This window comes from Oncorhynchus gorbuscha, linkage group LG14, assembly GCF_021184085.1.
Source record: "Oncorhynchus gorbuscha isolate QuinsamMale2020 ecotype Even-year linkage group LG14, OgorEven_v1.0, whole genome shotgun sequence".
NCBI classification, from domain to species: Eukaryota; Metazoa; Chordata; class Actinopteri; order Salmoniformes; family Salmonidae; genus Oncorhynchus; species Oncorhynchus gorbuscha.
In genome coordinates, this window is record NC_060186.1 from 35340853 (window position 1) to 35362297 (window position 21445).

The 21445-nt window shown below is 44.2% G+C and overlaps 2 protein-coding genes across 2 annotated transcripts in view; both read right to left on the reverse strand.

Moving 5' to 3' along the window:
- LOC123994851 (acyl-CoA:lysophosphatidylglycerol acyltransferase 1-like) overlaps positions 1-9779 on the reverse strand; it is an 89695-nt gene extending 79916 nt beyond the window's left edge. Inside the window, exons 1-2 of the mRNA XM_046297902.1 lie at positions 9236-9779; positions 7968-8220 (exon numbers count right to left, since the gene is read on the reverse strand). Of these exons, the coding sequence (XP_046153858.1) occupies positions 7968-8205 (238 nt within the window). The 5' untranslated portion in view covers positions 8206-8220; positions 9236-9779. The remainder of the gene's footprint in view (positions 1-7967; positions 8221-9235) is intronic.
- A 1010-nt stretch (positions 9780-10789) lies between these two features.
- LOC123994852 (integrator complex subunit 7-like) lies at positions 10790-21431 on the reverse strand. The gene is made up of 20 exons (XM_046297903.1): positions 21227-21431; positions 20737-20866; positions 20394-20540; positions 19877-20014; positions 19629-19675; positions 19082-19281; positions 18267-18389; positions 16476-16593; positions 15946-16080; positions 15515-15612; positions 15049-15288; positions 14707-14844; positions 13993-14199; positions 13220-13414; positions 12885-12988; positions 12701-12769; positions 12333-12465; positions 12050-12148; positions 11669-11857; positions 10790-11384 (listed from the first exon to the last, which is right to left on the reverse strand). The coding sequence occupies exons 1-20, from the start codon at positions 21318-21320 to the stop codon at positions 11073-11075; spliced, it is 2916 nt and encodes a 971-aa protein (XP_046153859.1). The 5' UTR covers positions 21321-21431; the 3' UTR covers positions 10790-11072.
- Between the last annotated feature and the right edge of the window lie 14 nt (positions 21432-21445).

Consider the following 21445-nt stretch of genomic DNA (forward strand, 5'->3'; position numbering starts at 1 on the left):
TCCTTTATATAAAGGGGAGATTAAGCTGATACTTACAATTATAGGCCTATTTCTATTTTTCCCTGTTTATCAGAAGTGATGGAAAAACTTGTCAATAATCAACTGACTGGCTCTCTTGATGTCTATATTATTCTCTCTGGTATGCAATCTGGTCTCTGCTCAGGTTATGGATGTGTCACTGCAAACTTAACCTCTCTGGGATATGTGGGACGCTAGCGCCAAAAGCCAGAGAGAATGCAGTGCGCCAAATTCAAATAAATTACTATAAAAATCAAACTTTCATGAAATCACACATGTAAGATGCCAAATGTTGTGAATCCAGCCAACGTGTCAGATTTCAAAAAGGCTTTTCGGCGAAAGCAAATGATGCTATTATCTGAGAGGAGCACCTCCGTAAAGAGTTCTGTCCTACTATCCAGGTCTGTACCCAAACAATTTGAACTTCTACTTTTAAAAATCCACCTCTCTAAAAACAAGTCTCTCGCTGTTGCCGCCTGCTATAGACCACCCTCTGCCCCCAGCTGTGCTCTGGACACCATATGTGAACTGATTGCCACCCATCTATCTTCAGAGCTCATGCTGCTAGGCGACCTAAACTGGAACATGCTTAACACCCCAGCCATCCTACAATCCAAACTTGATGCCCTCAATCTCACACAAATTATCAATGAACCTACCAGGTACCTCCCCATCTCGGGGGAGATGGACCTTGGTCAGGGAGGTGACCAAGAACCCGATGGTCACTGACAGAGATGGACGAACCTTCCAGAAGGACAACAATATCTGCAGCACTCTACCAATCAGGCCTTTGTGGGAGAGGCCAGGTGGAAGCCACTCCGCTTGGAGTTTGACAAAAGGCTTCTAAAGGACTCTGACTAGGAGAAACCAGATTCTCTGGTCTGATGAAAGCAAGATTGAACTCTTGGCCCTGAATGCAAAGCGTCACGTCTGGATGAAGTCTGGCACCATCCCTACGGTGAAGCATGGTGTTGGCAGCATCATGCTGTGGAGATGTTTTGCAGGGGCTGGAAGACGAGTCAGGATCGAGGGAAAGAAGAACGGAGCAAAGTACAGAGATCCTTGATGAAAACCTGCTCCAGAGTGCTCAGGACCTTAGACTGGGGTGAAGGTGCAATACAGGAGAGGGCAAGCCAGAGCCCAGACTTGAACCCAATCGAAATAGTGAGTAAAGAATACTTATGTAAAATTTCAGTTGTAAAAAAAAATCTTAATTTGCAAACATTAAAAAAACAACAACAATTTAATCAATTTTAGAACAAGGCTGTAACGTAACAAAATGTGGAAAAAGTCCAGGGGTCTGAATCTTCTCCCCGCGCGCGCGTGTGCGCAAGCGCTCTCACCACTGGTGTCCCCCAGGGCTCTGTTCTAGGCCCTCTCCTATTCTCGCTATACACCAAGTCACTTGGCTCTGTCATAACCTCACATGGTCTCTCCTATCATTGCTATGCAGACGACACACAATTAATCTTCTCCTTTCCCCCTTCTGATGACCAGGTGGCGAATCGCATCTCTGCATGTCTGGCAGACATATCAGTGTGGATGACGGATCACCACCTCAAGCTGAACCTCAGCAAGACGGAGCTGCTCTTCCTCCCGGGGAAGGACTGCCCGTTCCATGATCTCGCCATCACGGTTGACAACTCCATTGTGTCCTCCTCCCAGAGCGCTAAGAACCTTGGCGTGATCCTGGACAACACCCTGTCGTTCTCAACTAACATCAAGGCGGTGGCCCGTTCCTGTAGGTTCATGCTCTACAACATCCGCAGAGTACGACCCTGCCTCACACAGGAAGAGGCGCAGGTCCTTATCCAGGCACTTGTCATCCCCCATCTGGATTACTGCAACTCGCTGTTGGCTGGGCTCCCTGCCTGTGCCATTAAACCCCTACAACTCATCCAGAACGCCGCAGCCCGTCTGGTGTTCAACCTTCCCAAGTTGTCTCACGTCACCCCGCTCCTCCGCTCTCTCCACTGGCTTCCAGTTGAAGCTCGCATCCGCTACAAGACCATGGTGCTTGCCTAAGGAGCTGTGAGGGGAACGGCACCTCAGTACCTCCAGGCTCTGATCAGGCCCTACACCCAAACAAGGGCACTGCGTTCATCCACCTCTGGCCTGCTCGCCTCCCTACCACTGAGGAAGTACAGTTCCCGCTCAGCCCAGTCAAAACGGTTCGCTGCTCTGGCCCCCCAATGGTGGAACAAATTCCCTCACGACGCCAGGACAGCGGAGTCAATCACCACCTTCCGGAGACACCTGAAACCCCACCTCTTTAAGGAATACCTAGGATAGGATAAAGTAATCCTTCTACCCCCCCCCTCCCCCTTAAAAGATTTAGATGCACTATTGTAAAGTGACTGTTCCACTGGATGTCATAAGGTGAATGCACCAATTTGTAAGTCGCTCTGGATAAGAGCGTCTGCTAAATGACTTAAATGTAATGATGTAAATGTCTGATAAAACAAAAATAGAACTGTTTGACCATAATGACCATCGTTATGTTTGGAGGAAAAAGGGGGAAGTCTTGCAAGCCGAAGAACACCATCCCAGCCATGAAGCACGGGGGTGGCAGCATCATGTTGTGGGGGTGCTTTGCTGCACTTCACAAAATAGATGGCATCATAAGGAAAGAAAATGATGTGTATATATTGAAGAAACATCAAGACATCAGTCAGGAAGTTCAAGCTTGGTCGCAAATGGGTCTTCCAAATGGACAATGACCTCAAGCATACTTCCAAAGTTGTGGCAAAATGGCTTAAGGACAACAAAGTCAATGTATTGGAGTGGCCATCTCAAAGCCCTGACTTCAATCCTATAGAAGATTTTGGGGCAGAACTGAAAAAGCGTGTGCGAGCAACGAGGCCTACAAACCTCAGTTACACAAGCTCTGTCAAGAGGAATGGGCCAAAATTCACCCAACTTATTGTCGGAAGCTTGTGGAAGGCCACCCGAAACATTTGAACCAAGTGAAACAATTTCAAGGCAATGCTATGGAATTCTAATAGAGTGTATGTAAACTTCTGACCCACTAGGAATGTGATGAAAGAAATAAAAGCTGAAATAAATCACTACTATTATTCTAACATTTCTCATTCTTAAAATAAAGTGGTGATCCTAACTGACCTAAGACAGGGAATTTTTACCAAGATTAAAAAGTCAGGAATTGTGAAAAACTGAGTTTAAATGTATTTGGCTTAGGTATAAATTAAGGGAACACTTCAACAACACAATGTAACTCCAAGTCAATCACACTTCTGTGAAATCAAACTGTCCACTTAGGAAGCAACACTGACAATACATTTCACATGCTGTTGTGCAAATGAAATAGACAACAGGTGGAAATTATAGGCAATTAGCAAGACACCCCCAATAAAGGAGTGGTTCTGCAGGTGGTGACCACAGACCACTTCTCAGTTCCTATGCTTCCTGGCTGATGTTTTGGTCACCTTTGAATGCTGGTTTACAACCCACACAAGTGGCTCAGGTAGTGCAGCTCATCCAGGATGGCACGTCAATGCAAGCTGTGGCAAGAAGGTTTGCTGTGTCTGTCAGCGTAGTGTCCAGAGCATGGAGGCACTACCAGGAGACAGGCCAGTACATCAGGAGACGTGGAGGAGGCCGTAGGAGGGCAACAACCCAGCAGCAGGACCACTACCTCCGCCTTTGTGCAAGGAGGAGCACTGCCAGAGCCCTGCAAAATGACCTCCAGCAGGCCACAAATGTGCATGTGTCTGCTCAAACGGTCAGAAACAGACTCCATGAGGGTGGTATGAGGGCCCGACATCCACAGGTGGGGGTTGTGCTTACAGCCCAACACCATGCAGGACGTTTGGCATTTGCCAGAGAACACCAAGATTGGCAAATTTGCCACTGGTGCCCTGTGCTCTTCACAGATGAAAGCAGGTTCACACTGAGCACGTGACAGACGTGACAGAGTCTGGAGACGCCGTGGAGAACGTTCTGCTACCTGCAACATCCTCCAGCATGACCGGTTTGGCGATGGTTCAGTCATGGTGTGGGGTGGAATTTCTTTGGGGGGGGCCGCACAGCACTCCATGTGCTTGCCAGAGGTAGCCTGACTGCCATTAGGTACCGAGATGAGATCCTCAGACCCCTTGTGAGATCATATGCTGGTGCGGTTGGCCCTGGGTTCCTCCTAATGCAAGACAATACTAGACCTCATGTGGCTGGAGTGTGTCAACAGTTCCTGCAAGAGGAAGGCATTGATGCTATGGACTGGCCCGCCCGTTCCCCAGACCTGAATCCAATTGAGCACATCTGGGACATCATGTCTCGCACCAAAGATGCTTTAGTCCAGGTCTGGGTGGAGATCCCTCAGGAGAACATCCGCCACCTCATCAGGAGCATGCCCAGGCGTTGTAGGGAGGTCACACACACTACTGAGCCTAGTTTTGACTTGTTTTAAGGACATTACATCAATGTTGGATCAGCCTTTAGTGTGGTTTTCCACTTTAATTTTGAGTGTGACTCCAAATCCAGACCTCCATGGGTTGATAAATTTGATTTCCATTGCTAATTTGGGTGATTTTATTGTCAGCATATTCAACTATGTAAAGAAAAAAGTATTTAATAAGAATATTTCATTCATTCAGATCTTGGATGTGTTATTTTAGTGTTCCCTTTATTTTTTTGAGCAGTATATATATATATATAGTTTAATTAAACAATTGATTATTGTACTGCTTCAAGCTTAGTACAACTGCCTTAACCTATCAATACTCATATATACACATTAGTCTTTGTAAACAATATAGGTCCAAAATCAGTATAACATTCATGTCATTCTCATGGACCATGAGTCCTTGTATCCACAGCTCTATTGGAGTGTTTGCATTTCCCCTGCTGTTGGGCTGCAATACAAAATCAGCATTGTGGTTTTAAGAATCTAAGAATACAGTCCATAATAGAGAAGAGGACAAGCAGCTGGTGGCTGATATACATATGGTAATATTACTGGTGTGAATCAGAGGAGCCTGGTAGGAGGAGCTATAAGGAGGACGGGCTCTGTGTAAAGGCTGGAGTGCAATACATGGAACTGTGTCAAACATGTGGTTTCCATATGGTTGATACGGTTACATTTATTCCATTCCAGCCATTACAATGAGCCCGTCCTCTTATCGTTCGTCCCATCAGCCTCTGGTGGAAACAGGCTATTCAAATTCTCTCGCTCGTAGTAAAAATATACAGGTCCATATCCTATCTCCACAATGCACCACTTGATATTTCTAAAATACAAAAATTGCTACTGCCCACACTGTTCTCCCAAACACGGTACTTTCCCTAAATTCTAATTGAACCAAGAGTAGACAATATTATGTTGACAGGGAGTTATGAAAAGCTATGTAGCAATGAGTCACGCAAGATACTCAGAATCACAGTAGCTTCAGCTGTCATTTACCAGACTGTTCCCGAAAAGTAATAGCCATGTAAGTAACTACTGATCTAATGCGTAAAGGGGTTACTCATATGCAGAGAATGGGTGCATTGGCAGTCCTGTCACAGGTTAACTTCTTATGGCTGCAGGGGCAGTATTGAGTAGCTTGGATGAAAGATGCCCAGAGTAAATGGCCTGCTCCTCAGTCCCAGTTGCAAATATATTCATATTATTAGTAGTATTGGATAGAAAACACTGAAGTTTCTAAAACTGTTTGAAGGATGTATGTCAGTATAACAGAACTCATATGGCAGGCAAAAACCTGAGAAGAAATCCAAACAGGAAGTGGGAAATCTGAAGTTGGTCAATTTTCAACCCAGCCCCTATTGAATACACAGTGGGGATATTGGTTTTGTTGCCCTTCCTAAGGCTTCCACTAGATGTCAACCGTTTTTAGAAACTTGTTTGAGGATTCTACTGTGAAGTGGGGGCTCATAAGGGCTGTTTGAGCAAGGTGTCTGGCAGATTGCCACAGGCTCTGAGGAGCGGTCACGAGAGAGTTAGCTGTCGTTCCATTGCTTTTCTACAGACATAGGTTGGAATATTATTGAAGTTGTATGTTAAAAACATCCTAAAGATTGATTCCATACATCATTTGACATGTTTCTATGGAACAGTAATGGAACTTTATCAAACACTTAATGTGGAACTGGAATTCCTGGGAGTGCATTCTGATGAAGATCAAAGGTAAGTGAATATTTAGAATGCTATATTTAGAATGCTATTAATGACTAATGTTGACATATCAATCCCTTTAACGGGATTGCAGCCCTAAGAAGTTTTAAGATCTGGGGAACGGTACCAAAAAAAGTCTGCAGCATTGAAGGTCACCAAGAACAAAGTGGCCTGCAACATTCTTAAATGGAAGTTTGAAACAACCAAGACTCATTAAATAGCAATCGGGGGGAGAAGGGCTTTCATCAGGGAGGTGATCAAGAAACCGATGGTCACTGACAGAGGTCCAGAGTTCCTCTGTGGAGATGGGAGAACATTCCAGAAGGACAACCATCTGTTCAGTACTCCACCAATCAGGCCTTTATGTTAGAGTGGCCAGATGGAAGCAACACAGTAAAAGGCACATGACAGCCTGCTTGGAGTTTGCCAAAAAGCACCTAAAGGACTCTGACCATGAGAAACGAAATTATGTGGTCTGATGAAACCAAGATTGAACTCTTTGGCCTGAATGCCAAGCGCCACGTCTGGAGGAATCCTGGCACCATCCCTTCGGTGAAGCATGGTGGTGGCAGCATCATGCCGTGGGAATGTTTTCCAGTGGCAGGGACGAGTCAGGATTGAGGGAAATATGAAATGGAGCAAAGTACTGATGAAAACCTGCTACAGAGCACTCAGACTGGGGCAAAAGTTCACCTTCCAACAGGACAACCCGAAGTACACAGCCAAGACAACACAGGAGTGGCTTCGGGACAAGTCTCTGAATGTCCGAGTGGCCCAGCCAGAGCCCAGACTTGAACCTGATCGAACATCTCTGGAGAGACCGAAATATAGCTGGGCAGCGATGCTCCCCATATAACCTGACAGAGCTTGAGAGGATCTGCAGAGAATAATGGGAGAAACTCTCCAAACACATGTGCGTCAAGCTTGTAGCATCAAACCCTGGCTGTAATCGCTGCCAAAGATGCTTCAACAAAGTACTGAGTAAAGGGCCTGTATACTGAATTAAATGTGATATTTACATTTATTTTTAATACATTTGCTAGAATTCCTCAAATCCGGTTTCTGCTGTCAGTAATGGGTATTGTGTAATTTGATGGGGGGGGGGGGGGGGGGGCAATTCAATACATTTTAGAATAAGGCTGTAACGTAACAAAATGTGGAAACGGGGGTCTGAATACTTTCTGAATGCATGTTGCAAAAACAAGTCGGTGTTCGATGCATTATTTATCAGCAGGCCTTGTTGATCCTCATGTTCAGCACTTTGTAATTTATAAGCATTTGTGTCTTGGAACACTGCTCAGAGGGCAATGTGGCTCCCAATCAGCCAGTTGAAAGTGGGAACCCCTGGCACTTTTTTGTGTGAATGAACATAGAAATAGTGTTGCCGGCAAAACAGGACTGTATGTATCAAGTGATTACACTCACTGTACTATACAGACTTGCCTACTATATGCGAAGGTGATGACACTTGAAGCAACTGTGTATGGTCTTAAACCAAAAGGAGTCTATAACAAATCTTACATTTACAGGTAGATATACATAACGTATACAAAGGGGATGACCTGTTCAGCATGAACTTCCTAGTTCCTACAGACAGTAGCCATTGGTCTTGCAGTTGAGGTACAAGTTATTCTGAAAGGGGATCAGGTGATATTGAAAGGGTTGTTGAAATCAATACTTTGATTCCACCACACCAGTCTGAAACAATGATAACGACGGTTTGTGCCCACAGTAACCCCTGCATTCATAACCATTTCCAGTTTCAACCACGACTTTGATCCAAAGAAGAGCATTCTAGGCTTGTTGTGTAGCATCTTACCTGTATAGCCTGCAACCCAGCCCCACTGTGACACCATTGCCAACATCCATTTGAACATTATTCCTTCAATGAGCCAGAAAGTACGGCTGTCCATTACTCTGAGGGGTTGAAGAAGAATGCAGTAGAGGCAATAGGAAGGGATTGCTACACAGTTATTAATGAAGACAAAGATGAAACGAAGGAAGGAGTTCAGGAGTACCCAGCCCAGGTTGCGGGCACCTTCAAGAAGTTGTGCCATACTGATGCACACTGCCTGTGAAAACAGGGAGAAAACCAGTTAGCTAACAATTATTTATGAGTGGTACAAACTTGAAAAATATGACTAACCAGAAAATATGGCTAACGTTAGCTAGTTACATATCGGCATGCTTATCTTAGCTAACGTTAGTTGGCTAGCTACAAATATTGTTCGGCCGTTCTAAATAGGATGCATGACAATCTAACAACAAACGTTAGCTAACTAACTACCTGAAAATGGAGGCAGCCTTTCTAGAGACTAACGTTGGGCTCGGTTATCCATGTTATAGTTTCAATGTGCTTTATAGTTACAATAGATGCTGCCAGCTAGCTAATATCATTGAGCAGGACTCCGGGTTTAAATCATTTCTCCACATCTTGCAAGTCCAGTACAACGTGGAGGTCATGGAATGACCAGACCCACAACAGTTGACTTTGTCCAGTAGTAGATCCCATACCAACTGACTTAGCTGGCTAGACATTCAGCGAATTCTTAGAAATATAAAGCTATTAGCTGTGTTGTTATCTTCAACCAGGGCATTGTCAACTACTAGTTAATGTTAAGCCAATCAAACGATGCTCTGACTGAAACAGACATACAACGTCTAACTACCGGCTGTTAACATTAGTTGCTGAGCTGGCTAACGTTAGCCCGGTAGCTTACTTTAGCGGTATAACGGATGTTGAAGTGCTGGACAGACGCTGGTCTCTCTGGGTTGGCTAACTAATAAGCCACCACCAACATAATTTCCATCTTCAATATCGACACAGTCAAGTTTGAGGGGACATGCTAGCTGCCATTCCAATTGATTTTGTAAGGTGTTTGTACAAAGTCCGATTTTTTTTATTCTGCACCAATGTCTTATTAGCTGGCTAACTAGCCTTGTGTGGTTAGCTAATCCTGGCTATCTAGCCAATTTGGCCACTAGTTAAACACAATGGCGATAAAATTTAAATCACTATCAGACGTTCCAGCAAATGGCTAGTTAACATCAATGTTCTTATCACTTGATCTTCTTACTGTAACTCACCCAATCTTAGTAACGTTAGCTACTGTCCCCCCGTCCAAATGTCGCTGCCGGACGATAAAACAGAACGCTGGCTTAGCATGGATGAATACCAAGTCACATGTATTTAGTTAACATGTTAGATCCTTAAACATTGAGGTATGTATCAAAATGGTATATCTCCCATTCACACAACGTTACTAAACGTCCACACTCCCGTCACGGCTAGCTAGCCGCTAATACTATCCATGTAGCTAGTTAGCCACTCATTTAGCGTCGCTGGGTGCATCTCAATCAATGGCACTCGAATAATTCCATCGATGCAACATCGGTTAGCTAGTACTTTGGCTAGCTAGACATTTCTTTAATCCAATTGCAACAATCCCTTGCTGGAAGAGCCATATAACACGCCGTTGTTTTAGTGCAAATGCTGCAGCGTTTCAGTTTGCACATAGGGTGATATTTAACATTCTGCTCCGCTAGTTTCACCGACCCGTTCGATTATCGCTAGCTACTTATGGAGCGGCCACCAGAGGAGAAAATCATTTATGACGACGACGCTGAGAAAACGTGGATCTGCGCAAGCTCTGCCTGACAAACAGCATCAAACGCTTTAGAGACAGATGATTAACCATTCGCCTGATTGCCGTCTCTGTTCAGCTATTACATTCCACTCCTTGCCTCTGTCATTTGCAAATGCACCCCACCGGCAAATGACAGGAAATCTTTAATGATAGAATGTTGATATTTTATGAAATTATAGGATTTTATCCTGATTCGATAACCCTCACAGCTATCATCCAATCAAAATGTGTATGCAAATTAGACTGATTGATACATCTGATTGGAAACATTTTAACATTGGGTCATGGAGAGCCTATTAAATGACATTATTCTGACTCCGTATCTATGAATTGGGCATTCTGACGTAATACATTTAACCGTAAACGAAAACAGATCTGTCCTCCGCGCGCCCATTGCGTTCAAACATTCCCGCCAGTTCATTGTGAAAGCTGTAGCATATTTAACTAGGCAAGCCAGTTAAATTGTATTTTTAGTTGACACTGAAATTTCCCCTGATGTTAGTCCCTGGACGGGGATCGCAGCCATAACAGAACATATTCTTATTTACAATGACTGCCTACAGGAGTCAATTAAATATCACCGGTGCATAGGCCTATTCGGCCCATCATTGAAACTATTGTGGAATAAAAATTAACTGTACCTAATGTAGACTTCACTATATTGTCACTGGTCGCCCCCTGCTGGTCTTATTTGGAACCACACCGAGTAAGGGGATAGCAAGTGGACATGGACCACTAGATTCACTGACAGTCAGGGGAACCCTATGGAGGTGCAGCCCTCTACCTAGATAATTGAATGACTAAATGTTGCATAGTTGCATTCTTGTGCACTAACCTGCAGTAAGTAGATTTTACTGACCATTTATATTTCCAATATACAAGGCCTTTATCGAAAGCTAATAAAAGGTACAGAGATATAATATAAATGGGAATTTGTCCTAGTGTCCCTAAACAGCATGACAACAATCGAGCCACAATCACACAAAGACTCACATTGCAGAGTTTAAATGAAATGTGGCCTTTAATAATTGACAGAATATTAGTAAACAGTCACTGGGAATTCTACAAGACAAGAAACCTCCTGGGGGGAGGTTCCTTCCTTTGTGACCACTAACCTAATAAAAAAATGGATAGGTGAACGCAATGATGGGTAGGTGAAAGCTCACCAAGCCATTGCTCATGCCTCGATTGCTCCAGTCCAGTCTTTTCAGATGAGCGTTGACGAAGGAAAGGAAACATACAAACAAGTTATGGGGCAACACAATGGGTTAGAGGTATCACTGGAAGCGGGCGTATACACTACTCCTCTGGGGGGCCGGGGCCGCCTCGGGCCTAGCCTGCTGTGCCTGTTGCTGCTGTTGCTGGTTGTGGCGGAGCTGCTGGGCGTAAGGGTCTTCCAGGGACTTCACCGACACAGTGGTCTTGGGCCCGGTCTTCCACTCGATGCCGCTCTCGTCCACAACTGAGGCCTCCACGTTGACCATGTGGCTGCCCAGGATGGAGAAGTTAAGCAGGAACTGGGTGCTGAAGTAGTCATTGTGCGGCTCCACCCGCTGCTCAATCTCATTGGTGTTGCTGTCCAGTGGAATCTGATGGGAAATTAAATATGCTGGTGGTTACATACTTTGGTATTGAGTTGTATTAATCAAATACAATTAATTAAGCTGAACCAGTGAGTTGTAATTTTGTCTAAATTAAGCTAAAAAAAAGGGTCTAAAACCATAGTAGCTAGAGACATTGTAACTTTATAGGAAAAGCGTATGAGATATCCATCAACAGCCTCAACAGTTTATAACAGACCAGTAGTGTGTAAGGTAAATAACCACTACAATAATCACGACTAGGGCAGGTGGTGGGACAGGTTAAGACTCACCTTGTATTCGGGCCCACCAGTCTTGCTCTGAAGAGTAGAGCTGACGTTGAGGCAGACAGACTGAATTTTGCGGAACAGTCCGGGGGTGGAGCCATGCTGCACCACGCCCTCCACCTTCAGAGTCAGCTGTTGGTTGTTTTGCACTGGGATTGGCTCAGTCGGGGTTCGAGGAGATGGGGAAAGAGCAAGCTGGAAAAGCAAAAAAAACATTAAATAAGTCAATCAATTTCAATGCAAAATACTACTTCTTCATGTTATTGCAAATCTAATACATACATTTTACAGTGTACCAAATACCAACGCATCAAATGGCTCCAAAAGCAAGAACTGAGCTAAAGTAGTGTATTCCGAATAGTATTTTTTATTGCATTAGTTAGTTACCTTAATACTGGTTGACTGAAGCTTCTGGAAGAAGTACCTCTGGAAGGACAGTGGGACCTTAAGCAGAGCTATGACCGCATCACATAGACAACCTGTGTGCTACATAAACAAAAACAAATAGGTTAGCATTTTGTCATCCCATTCACTGACCAGCTGGAAGAAGCATCATTACAGGTTAATTAGGGCAAGCAACTGAAAACTGTCCAGGTAGTGGTTCTCAGTTTGTCAATTTTCTTCATTTGGTGCCTAATGAACATAACCGTGGGTAGTTTGATGACCTCACCAGGTAAGAGACAGGAGGGTGCTTCCTGCTTAGGCCCTCCACTTCCTCCAGGACGTGGTTGAACACAGACATCATCCGCCTCTCATACTCGCTCTCTGTCTGCACTGAGCCCAGGGTCCCATAGTCCTGGAAACTGGAGGGCAGAACAGAGAGATATCCCATTTGCTTCAATAGAATTTACACAAAATAAAATGAGTTTTGGTAGAACTCAGATTGAATCAACTGAAATGTCCATACTAAAGTAAACTCTTCAAGACAACACTTTCTGGAATACTACGTTAGGCTGCTGGTGTGGTAAGGAAAATAATCCCCTAAACATTACACAGCAATGAGTGAATAATGTTGTTAGTCATATTAACAAGCTTTACCTGGCTGAATGTGGGTCCAGTATCAGAGCCTCGATGACATGGGAGACCAGCAAGCAGCTCTGTTGTTGTCTGTAGCCAACAGTTAAAGACATGTGAGAGGATTGTCAATGGAAGTGGTTTTAACTAAGATTCTACTAGTGATTTAATGGGCAAGGCGTGTCCGTTCTCTTATGTTTAAGGATACAGTTCCACGTTACGGAGGGTGGCAGAGTCAGCGTCAAATGAGGATTGGTACAGGTCAGCGTAGCGGGCAGCAAGACTCCGGAACTCATCCATGGACACCCTCATCTGAGTTGGAGAAAGAAAATATAGAGATCGAGAGGTTTCTATATATCCATTGATGGAATAGATATCCTTGTTCATCCCGCCAGCCATTCATAACCCCCTTCTGTACAGACTGACCTCCCAGTCTTACTGTATGGAGTAATGTTAGTACTACCATACATTTACTCAGAATTCAATGGTTTTGAAACGACATTCAGAAATAGAATTTGAACTCAAGTGTCCCTTCCCCTGTACCTGCATGGCGATGCGTCCGCAACGCTGCAGCTCGTTGCCTGAGGTGAGGGCGATGGTGGTGGCAATGGCAGGGGGCGGGCTGGTCTTCAGGCTGTTGCAGGTACAGATGAGCTGGGACAGGCCCTGGAGCGTGTCAATGCGCAGTTTCACAAAGTCACACTGGTACGACAGTGGGCTTAGGGGCGTGCTGGCAGCCTAGAGGTTGAGAGTTGACTTTCAATACTACCTAGCTCATTAACTGGATAGTTAAGCAGACTGGAAAGAAGCATTGAACTCCAGTACTACCTGGCTAAAAGGATTCTGACAGGTTTAACAGCACATAAAAACAATACAGCAGGGTTGGGGTAAATTCACAATTCATTTCAGTCAATTCACAAAGTTAATTGAAATCCAATCCACGAATGGAAACATTTAACTCATGAAATAGAATTTCTATTCACTTCCGGAATGGACTGAATTTAAAACTTAATCGACTGCAACCCTGCTGTATTTTAATTTAACTAGGCAAGTCAGTTAAGAACAAATTCTTATTTACAATAATTTAGGCCTAGGAACAGTGGGTTAACTGCCTTGTTCAGGGGCAGAACGACAGATTAATACCTTGCTAAATCGAATCCCCGAGCTGACAACCTTTTGGTTACTGGCCCTACGCTCTAACCACTAGGCTACCTGCCATATTGAAACCTACAATAGGGTGAAGTCCGTTGCCTTCCTATAACCTACAATAGGGTGAAATCCGTTGCCTTCCTATAAGCAGGTTGCCAGTCACTGACCGTGAGGGAGGCAATGCCCTTCTGGTAGGAGCGCAGGGCCTCGGCGATGGCCGTCATGGCGGCGCTGTAGTCTCCGTCCTCCAGGCCGTTCAGACACTGCTCGGCCTGGGAGAACTCCTTCAGACTGTTGAGCCAGAAGTAGAAGTGCTCGGAGGCCACACGTGTCCGCAAGCTCTGGTACAGCTCGCTAGAGAACTCATGGCAACCCTGCGAGGACAGAGGTCCAGACAAGATGTTATGGAGGCAAACAAAACACACAGGTCAGGACAGTAGGGTGGAAAAGCTTTTTCTAAACGTTTCCAAATACTGTGTTGAGGCGAGGCATCAGTATTAGTGACTAATGACTAAGGCCGAATCCTAACCTGAGATCTGCGCGTGTTAGAGTTTTCACAAAAGTCTGTCATTGACATCAATGCATGATTTAGGCGAGTGCCAAGTTTAGTGTGGGCATTTAGGATTCCAACCTAAATGAGCGCAGCACGGATATTCCCTATACATATCACAGTATATGTCTATGGGGATAATCCTTCAACAGGAAGCTTATACATGTGCTTTATGCATTAATCTTTACATGGACTTACTTCAGAGAGATGTAGACTACAAGTGCCTGCTTTATTTTATTAGGTTAATTTGACAGGGACAATGCAGGTATCAACATTTCTGCAAATGTGCCAGATTCAATAAACCTCTAAATCTCGCAGACTAGAAACTCACCATGCGCGAGGCCTGCCGGGCTATACAGTACACCGTCCAGCCGTTGGCCACGTTCTCCAGCTGCTGCTTGATCACAGTCTTCACCTCTGCCGACAGGGACGACTGGCTAGCCACAAACACCACCGTCGCCAAGGAAACCTGCGGGGAGCAGAGGGGAGGTGATAACACAAACCAGATGTCATTATCCAGTAGGTGGGATTCATGATTGGAGAACAGCGTTAAAAAAAAATACATCACACAGAGCAAATTGTGTGGTAAAAAACAAACAAATGCATTTAATTTCAACAACTTTATTAGTCCCCTTAGGGCAATGACAGTATTAGGGCTTTGTGCATCTCTCACCAGGAGCTCCTGCTGCTTGTCAGTGGACGAGTGGCTGGCCACCCGGTAGAGGTCCACAAGATCCCCCAGCATGCCCTCTCCTAGCACAGGCAACTGAGTGGCGATGGCCGCCAAGGCGTGGCACATCAGCACACGGGAGGGGTCGCGGGCCAAGTGCAGTTGGCACAGCAGGAACTCCACCGCTGATTGGCTGAGGTGGGGGCGACTCTTCAGCAGCTGGACCAATGATGTGAGAGCCGTCTGGGGAGTGAGAGGGAAACACACGGAGTGAGGAAAAGAATGAGTACACAATTACAACAAATGTGTTATAACTGTTTATTACAAATTTGTAAACCTATCTATAAACTAACAGTTAATAAATTACAGCGTTCACATGGCCGTTTATACGACTACTGAGTAAGCCAAGTATCTTTTCCCCTCACTGTACGAGTAATGTATAGACATATGGGTCCTGGGTGCTACCCACCTTGAGTGTGGCCTGAGCTCTGGGGCTGTCATCCTGACTGCAGAGCACCAGCAGAGACTCCAACCCCATCACTGTGTCCTGCTCCAGCTGCATCATGTCTGGAGAGGAAAAGCAGGACAATAAGTTGTGAAAGCATTAAAAAAAAATGTTTTTGCAAAGAACAAAACGCCGCAGTTAATGAAATGGATGAGCTGTAATTGTATTGCTGAAAAACCCAAATACTGTACAGGTAATCTGTGAAGGCCTTTGAAGACCTTTGAGTGCATCAAACCCTTTTTTTAAAACCATAAATTAGTCCCCTACTGGAAGTTCTTCTAAGGTAAGCCCCATTTTAAAATGCCTGTGAAGTCCTGTGATGGTCAGGTAGCTAATGAAAGATGAGTAAGAGGACATCAAATACCACTAAGTGGTACCCTATACCCAGCACCCACCTTTCTCTGGACATGAAATAGCGATGTTAGCGAGTACAGTGACTCCATGGGCAGCAACAGCCAGGTTGCTGTGGTAACAGCATTCCTGCACCAGCTTAACCAGGTCAGTGAGCCGGGGAGGGGCGGAAACACCACCTGAGGGGTAGAAAGGAGGAATGTTTTGGGAAGTTCTGAACTCAACTTGAGTACTTGACTGAATGTTCCCAACATCACAAGGCCCCAAAACAGCAGGGCCCGTAATCACAAAGAGTCTCAGAGTGGGAGTGCTGATATAGGATCAGTTTTGCCCTTTAGATCATATGAATAAGATTCTATGGACAAATTGCACCCGATTCTAGATTAGCACTCACACGCCGAGACATATTTTGAATGTGGGCCAAGAGCTTAAGGCGATGCATGGTTAAACTTAAGAAAAACATTGTTTTAATTGAAAGTAAATGTGTCTTACGATTGCCTGTACTGAAAGTCAGGCATATTGCATTATACTGTACCCGTTCCAGGGTTGAAGTACTGTTTGCATTATACTGTACCTGTTCCAGGGTTGAAGTACTGTTTGATGGCGATGGTTCCAGAGAGGGTTGAGAGAACAGACAGCATGCCCAGCTTCAGGCTGTTGTAAGGGCTACTCAGGGCACACTCACACAGGGTCTACACACAGGGGAATAACCATTTATTTCATGCACCGCAACGAAAATAAATTAACACAGTATCATGAAAACATGGATTATCCTCAAACTGAATGAATTCCCTACTTGCAGTTTGATTATGGAGGAATAACTTGCAGGTATATTACCAGTTAAGTTTGGGTTCTTTATTTTTACTATTTTCTACATTGTAGAATAATAGTAATGAAATAGCACATATGGAATCAAGTAGTAACCAAAAAAAGTGTTAAACAAATCAAAATATATTTTAGATTCTTCAAAGTAGCCACCCTTGACCTGGATGACAGCTTTGCACTCTCTCGGCACTCTCACTCTCAACCAGCTTCATAAGGTAGCCACCTGGAATGCATTTCAATTAACAGGTGTGCCTCGTTAAAAGTTAATTTGTGGAATTTCTTTCCTTCTTAATGCGTTTGAGCCAATCAGTTGTGTTGTGACATGGTTGGGGTGGTATACTGAAGATAACCCTAGTTGGTAAATTACCAAGTCTTTTCTTCTTATTGGTGTCCTTTAGTAGTGGTTTCTTTGTAGCAATTCAACGATGGCAGAAATATCTCAAATAAGGAAAAAGGAACGACAGTCCATCATTGCTTTAAAACATGAAGGTTTGTCAATCCAGAAAATGTCAAGAACTTTGAAAGTTTCTTGAAGTGCAGTCACAAAAACCAATGAAATGAATGAAACTGGCTCTCATAAGGACCGCCACAGGAAAGGAAGACGCAGAGTTACCCCTGCTGCAGAGGATAAGTTCATTAGTTACCAGCCTCAGAAATTGCAGCCCAAATAAATACTTTGGAGTTTAAGTAACAGACACATCGAAACAGCAACTGTTCAGAGGAGACTGCATGAATCAGGCCTTCGTTGAATTGCTACAAAGAAACCACTACTAAAGGACACCAATAAGAAGAAAAGACTTGCTTGGGCCAAGAAACATGAGCAATGGATATTAGACCGGTGGAAATCTATCCAAATTTGAGATTTTTGGTTCCACCCGCCTTGTCTTTGTGAGACGCAGAGTAGGTGAACAGATGATCTCTGCATGTGTGGTTTCCACCGTGAAGAATGGAGGAGGTGATGTGATGGTGCTTTGCTGGTGACACGGTTGGGGATTCATTTAAAATTAAAGGCACACAACCAGCATGGCTACCACAGCATTCTGCAGTGATACGCCATCCCATCTGGTTTACGCTTAGTGTGATTATGACCCAACACACCTCCAGGCTGTGTAAAGGCTATTTGACCAAGAAGGAGAGTGATGGAGTGCTGCATCAGATGACTTGGACCCCACAATCACCCAACCTCAAACCAGTTGAGATGGTTTGGGATGAGTTGGGCCGCAGAGTGAAGAAAAAGCAGCCAACAAGTGCTCAGCATATGTGGGAACTCCTTCAAGACTGAAAAGCATCCCAGGGGAAGCAGGTTGAGAGAATGCCAAGCGTGTGCAAAGCTGTCATCAAGGCAAAGGGCGCCTACTTTGAAGAACCCCAAATATATTTAGATTTGTTTAAAGATTTTTTGGGTACTACATGATTCCATGTGTGTTATTTCATAGTTTTTATGTCTTCTCTATTACTCTACAATGTAGAAAAACCCTTGAATGAGTAGGTGTGTACAAACTTTTGGCTGGTACTGTATGTGTGGGACATAAGACCCCACCTGAGTGTTTTCTCTGTTCCAGAGATGGGGGGCTTTTTTAGCCAGGAGCTTCAAGTCCTGGATAGCCAATCTCTTGACTGCTTTCCTGGGGTCCTCCTTCAGATATTGGAGAAGCAGCTGTAACTGCAGACAGTGGGGGAAAAGAGACTAGCCATTAAACATTCAAAGCCTTCTACAGATCTCTCAGATTCTTGAGCTCAGGAAAGGAATTTAGATTTTATAGCCTGGGTGGATGCCACAGTATGCATCTGCATTAGCAATCTTCACTGTTTCTAAGCTTTGCTGTCATCTGGGCTTCAGAGTTGCAGGTGATATTAAAAAGTCACTTGTCACTCAAATTCTACACGTGGAGATCCGTTTGTATGATTGTTTTGGATGAAATACACTCAGTCTGTTCTGTGGTGTCAACTGTCATACCAAATAGGGTCCAGCAGCCAAAAATTTGTGTACAAATGGGATTCTAATGTCCATTAGTGTCTGGGGAGAGACTGAGGATTTTCCTGACCAGCATCCCATTGACAGCACAACTAGCCAAAATCTAAAACTGACTTTTACCTTAATTTTAACCAATTTGAAAATGTAATATATATATCATATATATATATATATATATATGCCATTTAGCAGACGCTTTTATCCAAAGCGACTTACAGTCATGTGTGCATACATTCTACGTATGGGTGGTCCCGGGGATCGAACCCACTACCCTGGCGTTACAAGCGCCATGCTCTACCAACTGAGCTACAGAAGGAATATCCGTGTGCACGCCAGCCACGTCCCCATAGTTATCCCCTAGTGTCTGTTACTATAGCTACCTGTTTGGGGATGTCAATGAGCGAGGAGGCGGCCAGCTGGGTGAAGGTGTGCAGGGTGACAATGACCATGGGGGTGGAGGGGTAGGAGGTGACCAACTGCTGCAGCAGTTCTCGGCTGCTAGAGGCCAAGCTGGCATTGTGGTGCATGTGCTGCAACATAGGGATCAGCTTCAGTTTCAGGTCCACTGGGGTGTCCAGACCTGGAGCGGAAGAAGAGCATAGTGATAGCACGGCCCAGTGGGAGATCAACTGGGTAATGTTCAGTTGGCACGAAATGGAAGAAAAAGTTCAGAAACCCAAAGGTACCATCTGAACTTGTCCAATAACAAAATGCTTGCATTGGTTTGTTGCAAAATGTTTTTCTACAGTGTAGACTAATGAACATGACCCTGGATGCTTTACTTAAAAGGAATTGCATGGCCTTTTCTTCTCTACAACACCACCAATGTGCTTGGTCAGTTGCTTGTAAATAACTAAACACAAATTTCACAGAATGTAATATGATTCTGCACAAGATGTTCACATGATACTAGAGACATTATGTTACCTTGAATCATTTCACTGATTTTGTTGCAAATCCCAGCTGCAAAGTCTCTACAGATTGAAAGGGACAAAGAACAGAACAAGTTCAATGAGTCAGACACTGAATACATCATTATTCCTCTTTCCTGGATGGGGCATAGAACAAAACAATTTTCTCAACAGTTTGCAAGGGATTAAGCAAAGATAAAATCATGACAGTTTGGGCAGACAACATAGACCACATTGAAACTTCTTAAACAGAGACCCACTTACTTTGACTGTGCAGAGAAGCAGGCCGATGCAAAAATGGCGGCCTCTACTTCGACGTTGTCATGAGAGTCCAGACTTTGGTGAACGCTGTGATGGGCATTCTTCCTTTCCGGGATGATAGTGGCCAAACTGCCAAGCATCCTTCATAAAAAAATGTTTTTTATTTATTTAAAAAACAGGACAAAACACAGAATTAGAAATCATGTAAGTGAAGATCATTGAGTCTTTACAAAGAAAAATAAAAGCTTGGTCTTCTATGGTGTATGTATGACATTTTCTTTTGGAATCAGTGAGGTTTCTCATAATTGTTCCTGGCAATGACAACCTAGCCTCGTTTTAAAAAAACATTTAAATTCACATTGTTGTAGGTATGTAATATTTCTGAATCCGTTCTCTGAAATATGAGACTAACGATGACCACCATGCAAATGTGCAACACAGCCACTGTGTGGAATGTGGATTTAACCACCATCATAAGATATCAAACCCTAAATGGAAAGAGAAGTGCACGCTATGGCACCTGAGAGTGATGGCTCTGGCCACAGGGTCATTGCTGTGGATGACAGAGAAGACCCTCTTGACAAACTCGTCCACGTTAAGGATCTTCTCCAGGTGCTTCTCGCTCTGTTGAGTCACCTTCAACACACAGAGGCGCAGAAAGTTGTTCCTGAAAGAATGGGAGAGGTATGTTTATTTATTACAGTAGGGGGACAATACGGTCAAAACTCACTCTGGTTAGCTGCCTTGGAACGATTCTGAGGCAGAGGTTTATGCATTTTAATACATATCAGTAACGACAAGTGAAAAGTGCATTTATGATTTGGCAGAGTAATGTCTAGTTGAAATGTCACAATTCTCTGTACCCAAGCCTGAAGATATCTGCCAGTTTCAGAAAAGCAGAGTTGATGAGGATGGGGAAAGGGTACTTCTGGAAGAGTTTGGGGAAGAGGACCACTGCTTCGCATTGTTCCCCAAGCTTCCCAGACCGCAAACCTGTAACAAATGACAGAAATTCAGTCAAACATGTAGATTTATCAGTGTACACAGATCTGGAAGGACAACTTCATTTCCATCCCCTGTAGCCATATGCCTAACTGACAAACGTCTGAATGCAGTTCAAGTTTGCTCGTCACTGCGGCGAAAACCTAGCGTTCGCTACTAAGAAGCTAGCTTTCTTGTCATTTTAATTGTAATTAACAAATGTGCCGTTGTGTGCCCTTGAATGCATGAACTTCCGGGGATACATGACACAGAACAGTTGTTTCAAAGGTTAAGCTGTTAAACTAGTTTCGCATTGATAAGGATAACAAATGGCTAGCCACCTAGCTTGTTGCCAGCTGGCTAACTACACACCTTTGTCCAACTCCATGAGAGCTGAATTTGCATCCAATTCTTGTTCCCCATAACCGGCCTCTGACAAGAATGACCGTGCAGTAGAAAGCGACATTGTTTATATTTTAGACTTCACGTGAAACAACTGTATGTTGTATTTTAAAGTATTAGTTCAGCCACCGGATATTGCTAACGTGTTCCGTTCGGCCCAGAGGTATGAAGTGACGTAATACAGGAAGT

What these genes read in the sequence shown, in the direction of transcription:
- LOC123994852 (XM_046297903.1), bottom strand. Translation starts at nt 21,320, where the DNA reads ATGTCGCTTTCTACTGCACGGTCATTCTTGTCAGAGGCCGGTTATGGG. An exon ending in GCAGATATCTTCAGGCTTGG is followed by an intron (nt 20,541 to 20,736) that starts GTACAGAGAATT and finishes CCATTCTTTCAG; the next exon opens with GAACAACTTTCTGCGCCTCT. An exon ending in TATTTCATGTCCAGAGAAAG is followed by an intron (nt 15,613 to 15,945) that starts GTGGGTGCTGGG and finishes TTTCCTCTCCAG; the next exon opens with ACATGATGCAGCTGGAGCAG.